This window comes from Geospiza fortis, unplaced genomic scaffold, assembly GCF_000277835.1.
Source record: "Geospiza fortis unplaced genomic scaffold, GeoFor_1.0 scaffold70, whole genome shotgun sequence".
Taxonomy (NCBI): Eukaryota; Metazoa; Chordata; class Aves; order Passeriformes; family Thraupidae; genus Geospiza; species Geospiza fortis.
Window position 1 is genome coordinate 7,403,940 of NW_005054317.1, and position 16,468 is coordinate 7,420,407.

The following is a 16,468-nucleotide window of genomic DNA, read 5'->3' on the forward strand; positions in this document are numbered from 1 at the left end:
TCTTTCCAGTGACCCCACTGCCATATGAGATCAGAACTCTAAGAAGTCACTGAAGCCTCAGTGGTGACCTCTTGAATTATTGATGTTGCCATTTAATGAGGGGTGTGGGTGTGTGTGAGCACACAGGGAATACTTTGTTTATCAAAAGGTTTGGCATGAATACAGTAAAAGAGAAGCTTGAGAAACAACAGTGGAAAATGCAGGTCCTTGGAGCAGGATCCATGCATCCCTGGCCTGGTTTGGTGCTTGGGTGCAAGTGGTCCCCTGTGCCACAGCTATTGCTCAGGAGGTCCCCATGGATGGAGAAAGGCAGCAGAGCTTCAGTGTCAGTGCAGAAGAAAAGACCTTCCACAGAGTTGACTCTGGCTTCTCTCTGGTGGCTTTTGAAGCAGACAGAACTGCACCCATCACAACCTGTCCTGGTCTGGCATTCACCAAGGGGAGTGTGTTTAGAAGAGTGATTAAATGTCTTTTAGCTACAGAGGGTCCACTCATCTTTGACAAAAGGCACTGCTGGGGACTCCTGTCCCTAAAGAGGTCACCACAGGATACAAAACGGAGAATGAACAGGTCTCCTGTGCAAGGCACACTTAACATGTTGCCATAGAAACCAGTTCCTTAATTCAGGCATACACAATTCTTCCAGCCCCCAGTGAATTCCAGTAATGGGTTTATTATATCACACTTCATTGGTGTCATCTGTCACACAGACACTCACATAAATGAACCAGACTTTGATTCAGAACTCCCTTCCACTGGCTAGACCCAGTAGGGGAAGGGTCTCCTTCTGGGCCTGGTGGTTATGAGCAGGTCAGTGTTCCACCCCACTTTGTATGCTAATGTCTTCCTTTCATGCAAACATCACATTCAATGGAGGAGAACATTTGTTTTCATTTCCTGATATTCCAGTTTATTAAAAACGTGCTCAGATTAATCTCAGATCCTTGAATGCACGTGCTGTCAGGATGCAGGTTCAAACATTTCAGTCCCCTTTTCTCCCCACATGATGTTTGAAGTGCAGCTCACATTGATGCCTGATCCAATGCGCTGTTAATTTCTCCTTTTGTTTAGGCCAAAGTTTTGATTTAAGTTAGCTGACCTGGAGGCTCATTTTAGGCTCCATGACTATATAGTGTTTTTAAGTTAGAAGAACAGATGGATGGACAAGTGGGTAAAAAAGGTCTCAGTTGATTTATAATACTCCATGCCAATATTCCCTATAGATGAACTTACAGATGATGAACAGACCTTGAAAATGTGATGTTGGTTTTAGTTCATGAACTAATGATGAGGCTCCTAGGATTTCAGACAGATAGATCCTATCTACTAAAGTGCTCTGGATCTGAACAGGAGTAAGGGATTTAACAAATGCTCGAGTAAAAAAAAATGGAAAATATGTATTAGAGAGTCATCTTCTTGCATTTCTATATAAGGTGTTCCCTAATGCTTTCTGTCTCAGATGTATCTTATCTGAAATGGAGTGGAGATATGTGACCTTGTCACAGGTGAAAAATAAGGGACAATCTACCAGAGACAAGGGATATGCCTTAATTTACATTCTGCTGTGACATTGTCATGTCAATCATCCAAATGTCTTTTGCTCCAGCCTAGTCTCCTAAAATTTTCTCTTCTGACAAATTTTTTACCTTGCTTTTAGGAAGAAACTCTTTCTGGTCTTGGTGGCCATAATGTGCTGAATGAGATCTATCTCAGATAGATATTTAAAAATGTCTGTAGGTTACTGCAGCTCCAGCACCTTCTCTTTTCATGCCTACATTCTCAGTTCTGGAAGCCAGTTGACCTGAAATCTTGTTTCATGATGTGTCCCAGCATGGGTTTAATTTTTTTTTTATTCCTTTTGTGCCCTGTTAAAAAAGGAATTTGTGTCTGTTCTCCAAATCAATAGGACACAAGAATAACCTGAGTCTCATGTGGTGAAAATGACTTCAAACCTCTCAGTAAAGAAAACTGGCATTTATGTCAGAGCATTAATTAGCACTTAAGTTGGAACAGTTTTGATCATTTCAGACGTGCTGTCAGCTTGTGATGTGAGCCCCTCAGCAATGCAAGGCTTAGCCAGAATCAGTAACTGGGTAGGTCAGAGTGGAGGTGAAAAAGAAGCAGAGAAGACTGAAGGAAATCCTGGTGGGGATTCAGTCAGCTGCTTTCAAAGTCACTGGAGTCAGTGCTTGAGGGGATGCCCTGGTGACATTTGTGACATCTTCAAAACAAGGTGTAAAATTGCAGTTCTGAGGTGTGTGGGCAAACTCCCCTGAGACCTGCAGTAACAGCAGCAGTGTCACTCAGGCAAACCTGATCAGGTGTCACTGTAAATAGCCACACTCTGCCTTCCTTTATTTCAGTTCACAAAAGAATCTGCTATGTCACACTGCTGACCTGAAAACTTGGTGCTTCTGCACCCTTGCCATAGGGACATTTCATGGATTGATTGAGAGGTCTCTGTAAAGCCTGTCCAGAGCTTGACAACCCTTTTTGGTTAACGTGCTGTGAAACAGTATTTGTCTTATCCTCTGTTAAGTTGCCACACCAATTCCTGTGTGCTGCTTTAAAGCTTCAGCACTTCTCCCATGGAGGGAGTGACCTCTGCACTGATTCAATTCATGTTCCTGCAAGTATTTGGGATCTGCAAGGGTAACCTGTAAATTTAGGACTGTTCTTGTTGTTACGATTGTTTCCTGACATCTCCTGCCATGCCATAGATTGATTAAGCACACACAGACTCATTTCAGTGTAGCTGCCACCCAAATTGACAGAATCACTTTGATACTTGACAAAGGCTTGCTTTGGATGAATGTTTTATTATTTGATTTTCTGTCATCCACTTCTCAGATTTGTTGTAGCAGCAGCACATGGTCTTAACGATATTCCCCAAGGTTAAGTAAGCACAAAAGCCAACCTAGTGCAGGGGATACTGTACTAGAGGGGGAAGGGTTATTTTGTATTTAAGGCTGAGGCATTTCCCTCAGACCCTGTATTCTGTCCCTCACCCAACCAGAATTGTCCTCCCTTACAAAACCCTTCACCTTCCTGTGCTGCTCTTTTCTCATCTGTGAAATGGCAGCAGAACCCTTGTGTGTGTGCTGAAGATCATTAGCTGGGTTTTGCAAAGTACTTCCAGATTTTTGATTGGAAGGCACACAAGAATGGAAAAACATATTACTTGCTGAGATTCTTGACGTGGCAAATTGTAACCTCCCTACAGAAGACATTTGGATGCATTTGACTTGCATTTGACTCGGACATGAAATGAATAATGATAACTGACCAGCAGAATGACTACTCCAGATGATCTGTTCCAGGTTTCTAATATGCAGAGATGTTTCTTAGCCTGTTGAGCTAAGATGAATTCAATCTCTCCCTACTGCTGTGCCCCTGCCTCAGGTATAGCACCTTGGTTTCTTCTCATGTGCATTTTGAAGTGCACTGCTGAAACACTGGGTTTTCTGAAGCCTATCTGGACCATTCACCTCACACCTAAATTTAATTTGCAGATAAGTCTGAATCTGCTGACCACCTCCAGACATCAAAACCAAAAGGACTGTGACTTTTCTGAGGAACAGAGAAGGAAGTGAAAGGACGTGAAAAGATTCAAGCCTCTGTTGTAATTATAGGAATATCTTATAATCTTGCTTTGTGACTTTGTCTTCTCTGTAAAATGATACCAATGATGTTTATGGTCTTTCCCATCTGAACTGTTTCAAGATTGGTGAATGAAAAGGCTCTAATCAGTAGTTAATGTTCTTGTCAGAGGAACTCATCAGAACAACTGTACATTTATTTAAGAAACGCTCTTTTGTGTATGATTAAAAACAAATCAGAGTATTCATACCAAGAGAATCCTGGCTGCTCACTCCCACCTCTGCTTCCAAGCAGTTTCATTTCTGTAACCTGTGGCTTGATACAATCAGCCATAGTCACCACCAGCAAGAAAACATTGAACTTGGAGGAATGATGTATTTAAAAGTCAGCCAATCATCTAAGACTTTTTATATGGAGAAGAAAAAGAAGGATCATGCAGTTCATGCCATCCTAAATTGAAAAAGGTTTGGATAAATCAGACTCTACAGATGTGTGTTTCTCTACATCTACTTTGCTAGAATTCTAGTTCAGTTCTGGGCATCTGCAGTGTAAAATCAGGAAATGTTCATATTATCCTATGAGTTCTCATAAAAGAAATTTGCTAAAGCATTTCTATCATTGATGTATATATAATTTCTCTTCTTCTTCCTCTTTAATTATTTGACACAAAGCCTTTAGGGATGGGATACCCTTCTTAATCTATATGCACAGTATCTCTTAGAGATACACTCTGGTTTTCTGGCAGTCTTGAGCTGTTTGACATTAAACTTAGTCCAAACCTCAATTATTGCTTACCTCCCCTCTGGTGCAGGGCACTGCATCTGAATACCTGGAAGTGCACATGGAACCTTCCTCAATGAGATCATCCTGGAGCCCAAAAGTAGCTGTACAGTTGACAGAGAAATACTTGTAGGGCCTCCAAGTCTGCCCATAATCCTGGGATCTTTCCAACACCATCGCAGCTGGGCGAGGTGACTTGAACACAGCAATGACGTGGGTCAGGTAGAATTCTGTTTCAAAGTCCAGTCTGATTTCTTCTCTGTGTACCCCTTGGGCAGACTGCCACCAGGAGACGGGGTTTGCAAAGAAATCATCTGTCATGTCAGCAGGGAGGTGGGAGTTATCGGGCTGGTTGATGTTGCATTTGGTGCAGCGGGGCTGCCCACAGCCAGGGGAGACGTGGTGGAGGAGGTTCTGCTCTGGGTAGAAGCAGAAGAGCTCCGTGCTGTTCTGGCCACACGTGGTGCTGGTCACTGGTGTCCTTCCTGTGGCCAGGTTCCCCACGGGAGGGTTGCAGGCACGGCCGCTGCAGCGGAAGGCTCGTGGCCTCGCGGGATCTGAAGGGCAGGGAAAAGAAACACAAGCAGAATTTCTCAGGTAGTTCTCACTGTGTAACCCAGGTGACAACACAAACTCCCTCACCTGGGGACTGATATTTAAGGGGACACCTTTGAAGGAGAGCTGCTTCATCTTTTCACACAATAGTTTTGGAATAGTCTCAATAAATCTAGTCCTTGTGTTTGGTGCCTAACTCAGAAACTGATCTTTAGAAAAACTCATGCTTAACTTTGATTTCTGTTGAAAATGCAATTGTGACAGTCTATTGAATTTTATGGTTAACCAGTGTGCTTATGGTGCTTAACTCTGATTTCTGTTGAAAATGCAATTGTGCCAGTCTATTGAATTTTATGGTTAACCAGAGAAATCTTGTGGTTTTTACTTTCACTCTAGTAAAACTCCATATTGAAGGAGTGCATCTATTCAATGCCTTTATTTTCATGGTAATCAGAGAGCAAAGTCAAACTGGACCAGACACTGTCAATACATTAAGAAAAGGGATGATTCCTGCCTAACATGTTATAGACACTAATTACACGTATGAACATGTAAAGAAAGCCTGCATTTCTATGTTGAGTAGCTGAGTCATTAATTTGTAGCAAACCTGAAAATCAAGTGTCTCCTTGGTTTAAACACCTTGATATGGAAGTTGGTGACTTCATTCTATTTGCCAAGTTTGCAAATACTGACAAATTTTTGGTATCTTCAATGTATTTGGTATCTTCAAATTTGGTATCTTCAAATATTTACTTATTCCAAATTAAGAAATGGTAGGGATAACTACAAAGTCTTAATGTTATTTGAAAATCAGTAGTGTCTTGTGAACTGGAATTAAAGGTCATTCCAAAACTTATTACTGCTCTGGAGAAAGCTGCATTTCTAATGACATACAATGCTCTCTTTGCAACTTAACACTCTAGAAGGAGTTAAAGACTGACCTTGCAAGGTCATAAATCTAATCCAAGAGGTCACAAGTCAGATGATTGGATTTAGGTCCTGCAGGAAATGACCCTTCCAATGATACATAGGATGGCTGTAAACCCTGGGTAATCTAGGAGCAGTTCAAAGGTCAGCTGTAAGTTCAACATTCTAGGTCAAATTTTAAATTCTCTACTCTATTTGTATTCAGCTTTTTCTTAGGTAAAATTAGTTTAAATATCAAGTTAGGTTAAAGAAAGGGTTCTCCAAGTCAGCCTTATGAAAGTACTCAGATTGTAAATGTTGTTGAATGAGATGAACATTCCCCTTTCCAAAAGGAAAGTTCAAAGGGAAAAAATGCTTTCAGCTTGCTTCTGAGTTGATTCTGTCCTTAGTTCCTCAGTGACATCTCTGCACAGGCCAGGAAAGAAAGGTCAGACATGAACGCTGTTTTCTAAAACACCTCGTGCATTTCGCATTGCAAAGTTAGGATGCAAAATAGTTATTGCATGTCCATTGAATCCCTTTGACCAGTGGTTGGTGCCATTTTAGCTTACATACAGTGTAAGGTAGTCTAAAACTCCAGATAGCCAGGAAGGTGATCATCCACAAGTGCTCTTGTCTACTCTTGGAAACAGGTGGAAGCCACCTCCAAGGTAATTTGAAGTGTGTTGGCTGGCAATGATTTTCTTTTAGTATTGCAATGATGCCAGTCCCAGGAGCCTGGCAGAGCTCAGAGGGCAGCAGTGCCTGGATTACAAGACTACCTAACAGTCCTCAGGCCAAAGGAAGGGAAAAGCCCCTCCCCAGTGCCACCACCACTCCCTGTGCCAGCATGGACATGAGGAGCTGCAGACCCATCTAGAGAGGAAGGAAGATTTTTGGCTCTGTTAGTTCTGTTTTGTGCTCCCCACCTTCAGCTGAGCAGGTGATTCTCAGCACCACCAGAAGTAAGCAAAGATAGGATGACCCACAAGTGCACACCTCAAGAACGTCTTTGCAGGTGGCATTTAGCTTCCTGTCCAAACTGCTTGGTAAAAACTGCTGGAAATAAGGAAGGCAATTTCTGTATTGAAAGTAGATTCAGTATTAACTGATTTTGCCCAATGCTGCACAAAGGTGTCTTCTTTGCCTCCAGAGAATTTTAGTGGGACTGGTCTCACAACTGAGCTTTGAGCAAGCATTAGCTCTGACTTAGAGTCAGGTTACTTAGTTTTGATTAAGAATGGATCTGTGTTACAAATGTTATTGGATTATGGATGATTATGTATAAATATACCATGTAATTAAAAGAAAGTCCATATCTATTGATGGATGACACCACTAAAGCTTTCATAGAAGAAATGGGATGCTGGAGTTCTAAATTAAGGGAGCTGCATAAGGGGGAGCTGTGCAGACAAGAATGTGAGAAAGCAGAAAAGGAAACATTTTCTAAAGGGAATGTCTGCTTTTTGTATTTCCCATAAATGGAATATTAGCTTTGTATTGAATTTTTAGCTGTTTTTTTTTTCTGAGCCTTGAAAAGAAAGAAGGGTGTATTTTCTCCTGAACAGCAGTCACAAGAAGGTTTATCTGCTCTGCCTGCTAATGCAGCAACATCAATAAACAGTTCCTGTCTGAACTGCTGCGTCATTAGGAAAATGGGAGAAGAACAAAGTGCAAATTAGCAGAAGGGAGTTTGAGAGAAGGAGAGAGATTGGAAAACAAAATCTGCAGTCGATTAAAAGCTTTGTATTTAAAGAAATCAATTGGCAGAACATTGTTTGGCCACAAGGATAGCGCAGCCCGTCCACCACTCACTGGTTCTGTGGAAACAACATGAAATGTTGAGCCTGGACAGCCAGGGGAGACTGCTGCAGGAGAGAAACAGCAGCCAGGCAAACTTACCCCAACTGCCAGGAGGACTCACTGAATAATTCATAGAGAATTAAACAGTTTGATTAGGCATGGGCACTGCCTGTTATTATGAGGTTGATTAGCTTTTGCTCCATGGAAGGTGGTTTGGCTCCATGAATGGTATGATTAATTTATTTGTTTGTTTTCTGGTCCCTCAGAGCTGTGCCACAAAGTGCAGGTCAATGGCACATGCCCAGCACGTGTTGTAACAATGGTGTTATCTGATGATTAGGGAATCATACAGTTCAGGGGAGGTCATACTATTGATATTCCTGGGACACCATTTCAAACAGAGACCTCTTACTTCACAGCCTTGTAATGCACTAAAACATTGTAGACATTAACTAAAACCAGATTCAATTATTTTTTTCTTCATTTCTTTTTCACCCTCCATTGGTTACTCAACAGAAGAAAGGTCATATTGCAACTCATCCAAAACCTGCTGATATATCTGGAAAGATGCCTAATATTTTCTGAGTGACTTGAATTAGAATTTTTATTTCTTTTCCATATGCAGATTTATGATTTTGTGTGTTCAAATCTCCTGCAGTGAGTCAGGACAGTAAATTTCACGTATCTCAGAAAGAGCAAAACCTTTGGGCATCTTCTGCTGTGTGTTTAATGAAACAATTTCAACATGTATGTCCAACCTGGATTTCACTTGTTATATATCTGTTCAGCTTTTTTCTTAATAACCAAGACCTTATAAATGTTATTCTAAATCTAACCACTCTGGGGACTTAAGTTGCTCAAGTTTTTCTTAGTCAGACCTAGAATTTTGCCCTTTAACACTGGTTTCAACAGCTGTTCAACTCTTGGTTTGTCTGGGGCCAACATGCACTAAGTTTGGCAGGTCTTCATCCCCTTAGGAGAAGCCTGGTGTATTTCTGCACTAAGATAGTTCTGATAACTGGAGCTAATGAGCCTGCTGTCAAAATACCTCAGAGGTGAGATTCAGGATGTGCTGTGAAACCAAGCTGCCTCCATGACCTGAGGCGTGGATAGGAGAACAAGATCCCAGGCTGGGGCCAGGGCAGTGTGCCTGTCCCCATCCTTCCTGGAGCAGCAGTGGGCTCCAGCACCTGCAGCTTCACTGGCAGAGGAGCTGAACAATCTCAGACAGATGAAACCAAGCCCTGCTAATAACCAGGTCCTGCAGCTAATTTGGCCATTTTTGGCTACATCACACCTTCTTTTCCAGGGCTCCCACTGGGATGAGGGCTGGCCCAGGTGCTGCTCCCAGGGCAATGGGGAGGGCTGGGGCTGAAGCAAGAGCCCAAGCTGTGGTCAGTTCCACTAAGTGTCCCTTATGCAGGAGTTTCAGATCTCTGCGAGCTGATTTGAGGGGAATAATGCCTTCCACCTACATCAGACAAGGGGAAGGATTGTCCAAGTGTCACATCCTATGGTATAAACCCAAACTGACTGCTCCAGCCTAATAAGCAAGGTGTTCGGTTTTTTGTTTGGGTGTTTTTTCACCATTATGTTTAAAGGTCTAAGGAGTCAATCTTGACAACCCAGACTGTCTTTTCTGCACAGAGGCAGCAGAAGGCAAATACTGGATTCCCCACAAGTATTATGTGCCTTGTACTCCCCATAGGCTAATGAAATATGCCAAAAAATACTTCTCTATACATGTCTCATCTCTAAAAAAATAATAAAAAATTAACAGGCAACTCTTGTGGTACATGTCTCAGCTCTAAAAAAATAAAAAATTAACAGGCAACTCTTGTGCTTTCGCAGGCTGATAGTTTGTGCAACCTTTTATTCAAACACCAAATACTTATTTAAATGGATGTTAAATCCTTAGCAGCATCACCTTCAATATCCAATTATTTTGCTGCTATTCACTATGTCCTACACTATTATTTTGAGTGAGTTTATCTCCAAACAGAACACACTCCCTCCCTGCAAATTCACTTTCTAAGCAGCCAGCTGGGAGCTGCGTTTCCTTGAAGATTCATTTTCTCTTAGTGAATTGGATGCAGAACAGATTTAGGCTAGCTTGTAACAGGCTGCCTTCTGCAAGAGTGTCAGCAGCTTCACAAGAGATCTCTGCAACCTTTCTGTGCTGCATGTCACCATATGGATCCTGCAGGGAGCCTACATCCGAGCCTGGGGAGCGAGGGAATGCCCAAAATAAGAGAATTAAGGCGCAGGTACTCCCTCCCCTCATTCCTGTCACGCTGTGACAGCCCCTTCCCCAAATGAGTTACTGGGTCATACAACAGGATGGTAAATTCATGAGCTGTTCAGTTTTTAAGAAAATAACCCTCACTGTTATGGAAATGTGCTGTCTGTTATCAGAGGGGGTCTGGCTAGGGAATCATCTGAGCTGAATCCACTGGAACTGGCAGGATGGCTGAGCCCTTTCAAATCACTGCATGAGGAGTGGTGGTCCTGTCCCAATACTCTGAGCACACAGGTGAAATTTAAACCATTGAAGTACTTTCCTGTACAGGAAGAGAGATTCCAAGACAGTATCTCAATGGAAAAGTCACCAAGGATGAACCGGTTTTTCATCAATAATTGTTTTTATTTTTTCTGACCTGATTCCTGCAATTAATCCTTTTTGAACTTAAAGATATATTAAACCACAACAGGAACGACAAAAATCCAGTGCTTTGCTTCCTTTCCTTTAAGGAATTTGTCTTCATCATAATCCAGGTATTTTTAGAAGCCCATGTAAATACCATTACAGCTGTATCATTCCTATATGTGTTTATTTGTACACCCACATGTGTACACACAACTAATCAATTTCTCTTTCTGTTGTAATCCATTTTTCTCTAATGCAAATTTAATCCTGTTCTCTGCATGTTAACTATTCAGTTAAGATTTCCTAAACAGTGTCTCTGATTTTTAATTATGCAGTATTAAGTTAACAGAGAATAATTCAGATTCCTACACTGATGCTTTCCAAGGATGTTGTCATTTCACTCTTGTCCTGGCTAGGAAGGCAGTGTTTCATCCTCAAAACAAACATCCAGCATATCTCACTCCATCTATCTCTTTCTTTCTCTCTTCTTTTGTTTTCAAAAATGACACACTGCTTTCTTTTAAGGGTGTATGAGCCTGTACATCCTATGATAAGTCTTTGAAGGACATTGAACTATAAAGCTGGGTATTGCAGGGAATAAGAGGCATTTGTATATATTGACTAACACAGATTCCTTGTAAAAATTAATCTGAAATAAAGATATTGACACAATTTATTTTTCACAAACAGACCTGACTTCTATCCCTTTCCCCCTTGCTAAATTTAGGATAAATTGTTTCAGAATGGCAATATTGATTTATTTTGCTTACCTGCTTCTCCATGTCCAGAAATAAAATATTCCAAGAACACAATCAGCATGATGCCTTTATGCTGCATGGCTGTCAGTAAAATATTTGTCCTCAGTGAAGCAAAAAAAGACCTGCAGTAATCTACAGGTTTGGTGCTTGCATGGCTTTTCTGTGTTTTCTTTCTTTCCTCTCAGTGTCGGGGTCAAGGCTGCTGCCTCATTCTTCTTCTCGTTTGGGTCCAGAGGTGGTTTGATTTTTTTTTTTTCAGGGCTCAGATGCCTTCTGGGTGTCACCCATACATTGCTTCCAATAAATAAATAAATAAATAGCGAGGTGTTTCGGTGCCTTTAGCCCTGTCCATGCAGCGGGCAGGGGACGCTCACATCTCTGGCGCAGCCGCTCGGATGCACCATCGGGGGCGACGCGAGGCGGGGAGCTCTGCTCGCTGCGCTCCTTGGCCGGAGCTCCTTCGGGTGCTATTTCGAAACTTTCAGTTCTGCTCCTCGCTTTTGGTGCAGTTTCGGCCCGGCTGAGCCCGGCTCGGCCCTGGCAGCCCTGCCCGGCCCGTGGCACGTCCCGCGGGCTGCGAGGGGGTGCGGGCAGCCCGGACCCCGCTTTGTTAGCAGCTGCCCCCCGGTGCCTTCTCTGCCTTCGCTCCCCGCAGCGTGGGGTCATAAGAAGAAGAGCTGGCTTTGGTCCCTGAGAGATGATGAGAAGCAAGTGCTTTCTTGGCTCTTCTCTCTTTTTATTTTGGTTTGTTTTATTTTGTTTTATTTCCCTCCTCCCTCCTCTGTGCCGGTGCCCGGGCAGCCCCCGGGGAGCGCTGCTGGAGCGGCCCCGGCAGGGACCGGGCGGGCAGGGGATGGAGCTGCGGCGCCAGCGTCACAGCGGAGCGGGGAGAGGGAGAGGGCAGCGGAATCCTTCCTCCCTCTGCCACAGCAGGGCTCAGGGAGGGGGGTCCTGCCCTTCCCAGGGCGGGTTAGTTATCGGCAAGTTTTGTCTCTGCTCCCTCCAACCTCTATCTAGCACATCTCTCCGTCCTAACCGGGCACTTCTGCTCCGTTCTCCTCCTCTCTGCTCCTGTCTGGCTGCAAAGGGGATTATTAAAACATGTGATCTTTTTCCTGGGCTTTATATGTGCGGGTTTATTTTTTTTTTCCTGCCTTTATTTAATTTTTTTTTTAAGGTCGGTTCCGCGCCTCCTCTGGGCTGGGCTGGTCCTGGCAGGGCTCAGCTGCGGGCGTTGTTTTCCAGCCGCATCCTCTCCTCCCGCAGCCGGGCCGGCTGTGCGTGCGTGTGTCCCGGTGCGTGTCCGTGTGTGCGCGCAGAGGGGGCGCGCCCGCGTCCGTCTGTCCCTGCAGCACCCTCTGCCAGCCCGGCCGGCACATGACACCTGCCCCGGCACCCCGGGCGCTGCGGATCGCCGCGGGGTCACTCCACAAGCCGGGCAGCGAGGGGATGGCGGCTGCCCGGAGCTGGGGGCTGCGCTGGCAGGATCCCTGAATCCCTGAACTCTGGCACACAGAGACACTCCAATGTCGGGCAATCAGGGGGTGGAAGTGTCCAGCCCGAGAAAACATCCTAATTCAGGGTGTTTGGGAGCTCCCCACATTTTCATTCTCTCCCTCTTCACCAGTATAACACCATTAACTGCCTGCTGGTGTCATGCGAGAAGCAGGTCTGATGGGAGTGCAAATGCAGACAGGGTTATTCTTGTGCCCCCTGTGTGTGCAGGATCAGACCTTAAAGGGATTTGAAGAATGTAGGTTGAACAAAGAAGAATAAGGACAGATTTATACCCCTTTGGGGTGGGAATGTTTATGTAAGGCAGGGCTATCTGGTTACATTTTGGGGTAGAATTTTCTGACTTTACCTTCCTCTTTTATTTATTTTTTTGGTATGTTTTTAATATGAAAACTCAATAGAAAACTTTAAAATATAGAGGGTTTTCTGTCTCTTTTTTATCTTTGACTTTTGTTTGAAAGCAGCTAAAATACTGTATAATTACAAAACAAAATTCTCCTGCTGTAAATGACATTATCCTTCAGAGGGTCTGAGTCTGCTGTGTGCTCAGCTCCCCTGGGATGCTCTGAGTTCTTTCAACTTGAGCATCTTCACTGGGAGCTGGGGATGTGCAGGATGTCCTAGAGCTAAAGCAGATCTGACATTAATGAGAGGCTGTCATTTAACAATTGTGCTTTGTTGCCACTGCTTGTTGATTGCTGCCTTTGTGGGGAAATGCTGTATTTTTTCATTTGCAGGTTTTAGGCTCATTTCTAACTGAAATGCGTTGCCCAGTTAATTTCTCCAGAGTTAAAATGTAGTACTTGTAGTTCAATGGATGTAATAAAGGTCAAGAAGCTTCTTTACATTTCAACAACAAGCCAGAATGGAGAGCAAAGTTCACATTGCACTGTTAAGTGGAAAATCAAAGTTAAATACATTCATTTACCTGTGATGCCTGGATGGCAGTACAAGACTTTCTAGTTGTTGTTGACTGTAGGGTATAAAAGTGACATAGGACTGAAAGCCTTTATTATTCCTCCCAATTATTGCCTGTCTTGAGAAATCCACTTCCAGTGCTAATGAGTACATTTCTAGTTCAATGCTATGAAAATCCATTCATGCCTGTGAGCTGAGAGGAGCTAACACCTAAGGGGGAAATTCTGCTGTTATGATGAACCACTGCTGTTGTCTAGAAGATGAATTGGTGAGATCTGAGGAAGTGCCCATACCAAGGGGTGTCAAACAGAGAATGCCTATCTTACCTGAGCAGTGTGTATGAACAATGATGTGAATAATCCTTAACTTTCATTAGTTCCTAAGCTATAGTAACATAAATGTACAATTCTTGATGTCTCAGTCAATATTCCTGCTCCAGACCATGACTCTCACGTGAACATTGGGGGGGATCAGGTTATTTGGAAGGTGACTGAATTTTCTCTGGTGCCTTAGCACGGCACCAGTTGACAAAGCACCCAGAGAATAAGCAAGCTGTGAATCATTCATTTTGGGGGAGGAGGGGAGAGCCAATGGCATGGCACAGGGCAGGGAGGCGTGTCACCTGTACCAGCTGCCCTCTCAGCCTGGCAGCCCTGGTTGCCAAAGCCAGAGGACAGTCTGTCCTCCTGGAGATCCCCCTGGAGTGGTGGCACATTTGAATCGTGCAGCATCTTCATTTCCTGCACCTCTTCCTTGTACCTTTCCTCATACCTCTCCAGTTTGCCCTGCCTTTCCTCCTCCTATTTCCTCAGCAGCTATGACCAGCCTGAAGGAAATCTGTCGTGGCCTCCCTCTAAACCCCCTGCCTGAAAACAAAGGTCGGAGAAAAGGAATACCCCATGCACCCGTGAGAACACCCAATCTCACTGCTCAGGAGAAAAAGGTAACGTGGGCTTTCACACGGCCTCATTTCTCTTCCTTTCAGATAAAGGCAGCTTGGGGCAGCAAATTGCCTCAAATGCTTTTCTGAATGGGAAGCCAAATTTGTGTCAAACGTATTTCCTTGGTGTTATAATTCACTCTGTAATGGGACAAAGGACTGGAAGCTTTTCTGCTCGCTTCTTTTCTTCCTCCTACAGAATAATTTGGTTTATATGAGGGAGATTTTCTGTACAGCACCTTCCATGACTTTAAATGGCTAAACAAGAGGCATTAGACTTCAGTGCTGTCAATCCAGCATTGTTTCTCAGAGGTGAAATTCAGAATGCTACTGCAAAACCATTGCATACGTATGTGAGTAAAAGCTAACCTCTCCAATACAATAAACATCAAAGGTGATGAATCAGCATCATGGTAGCAGCCACACATCTGTATATTTGCATAAAAAACCCAAAGATTTTTTTTAATACAGAAGTCTGGGCATGAATTTCAGGTGAGTTTGTAGGGAGTTAATGATTTGTCTTTAGTTGCGTAATTATTTTCCTGTCTCTTTTTGTTTAAATAGTCTTCATACACACCAAAGTAATTGTTGCATTATTTCATGCTCAAGACTAAAAAAATCAGCAGCAGAAAATAATGGTCAGTGGGTGGAGATGCTTAGGAATTTGTGTGGGAGAGGACAAGGTGGGTTCCTTAGCTTGGAAGTCTGTGCTTCATCACATGTAACATCACTTACACTGAGACATTCTGCGCAGAGCTCAGAAGTTCCTTCCCCAATAACAACTTGCACACAACTTCCTTGCCTTCGTGGGAGTTCCCCACTGGCATCAGCAGTCAAATTCTTTCAAAGTCACTTCCACAAACAGAGCAGAGTCCAGTCAAAGGGTAGAAAGAGGAACAGCTGTGAGATATCCAAAGAGGATTTACTTCAATGTCAGGAGCATTCATGGCTGAGGCATCCTGCCTGTGCCTGGGACAGCTCAGACCCCTGGAAATGTGGTTACTAAGTGTGCAGAAGGGCTGTGGTGATGGCTGTGGAGATAAAGGAATGGGGAGTGAGTTTCACTGCATGTCAGAACATTGCCAATCATCTCTGTTTTATTCTGTGCTTCTCCTAAATCCCTTTTCCCCAGAAGTCTGATGTAGCAGAAAGGAGTCCCAACTTCAGGAGATGGTGTCTCTCAAGAGGATGCCAAACCTTGCTCTCTAACCTGTGGAAGGGAAGGCAATGACAAGCTCTTCCCTCCCTATATATAAACTGGAAGAGTTTCCTGCCTCCTTTAAGGTTTGGAGCAGTTGACTGATTTTCTGCCCCCAGCTGACTGTGACATCCATCTCTCATCTCTCCATTTAACCTACTGCACGTGGTAAGAGGTCATGCTAGCTGGGTATTTCATTAGACTATTAGAGGTTTTAAGGTTTCCTCTATGATTTGCTTCATGGTTAGCCCTCCACCTTAAGCTCTTAAAAGAATTAGAGGCTCAGTTGGTATTTTTTTCATATCTGAAAAGTCAAATCTCCTTTTTTAAGAAGTGCTCCATGCTTAGAAAAGCATGTAGATGGAAGATTGTCTGTCTATAAGGTTTTTTTAAGTCATCTTGAGACAGGCTTCCAGATGTTGCTGACAGTGTGTAATGCTGAACATATTATAAGACTTGTCTTTATATATGGCTTCATGTTCACTTTCTAATTGAAATATTCAGGGGAAGCTTTGACAGAAGTGAAGTTAATAATGCTCTGGTGATTTCCTCTGGATTTCTTCATCTTTTCATATGCCTTCATTCCAGTTTTAGTTCTTGTTACAATAATAAACCTTACCACTGCCAATGTTTTATTTTCTTGGGCCTCCTTTTGTGGTTATAACAGAAATCCTGTAAGTGAGATTTATAAAGAACTGTATGTTTGGGGACTTGCTGAAGAAAGTATCTAATTCTTTCTATCATACCAGCTTTAATCTTCTTGGATAAATTGAGCCATATCTCAGAACTGATTCTGATTATATGTTTCCTGAATTCTCTTCCTTCAGCATTCTTTGCCTGAGGCCTGG

The 16,468-nt window shown here is 43.3% G+C and overlaps 2 protein-coding genes across 3 annotated transcripts in view; one reads left to right on the top strand and one right to left on the bottom strand.

Moving 5' to 3' along the window:
• The window catches only part of LOC102032765 (netrin-4-like), a 45,341-nt gene extending 33,508 nt beyond the window's left edge, over positions 1 to 11,833 (bottom strand). Inside the window, exons 1-2 of the mRNA XM_005420209.2 lie at positions 11,062 to 11,833; positions 4,396 to 4,937 (exon numbers count right to left, since the gene is read on the bottom strand). Of these exons, the coding sequence (XP_005420266.1) occupies positions 4,396 to 4,937; positions 11,062 to 11,128 (609 nt within the window). The 5' untranslated portion in view covers positions 11,129 to 11,833. The remainder of the gene's footprint in view (positions 1 to 4,395; positions 4,938 to 11,061) is intronic.
• A 2,338-nt stretch (positions 11,834 to 14,171) lies between these two features.
• The window catches only part of UROC1 (urocanate hydratase 1), a 35,847-nt gene continuing 33,550 nt past the window's right edge, over positions 14,172 to 16,468 (top strand). Inside the window, exon 1 of one of the 2 annotated variants that reach the window (XM_005420265.2) lies at positions 14,172 to 14,425. In XM_005420265.2, the coding sequence (XP_005420322.1) occupies positions 14,300 to 14,425 (126 nt within the window). In that variant the 5' untranslated portion in view covers positions 14,172 to 14,299. The remainder of the gene's footprint in view (positions 14,426 to 16,468) is intronic. The other variant, XM_031056378.1, reaches the window with a different exon arrangement.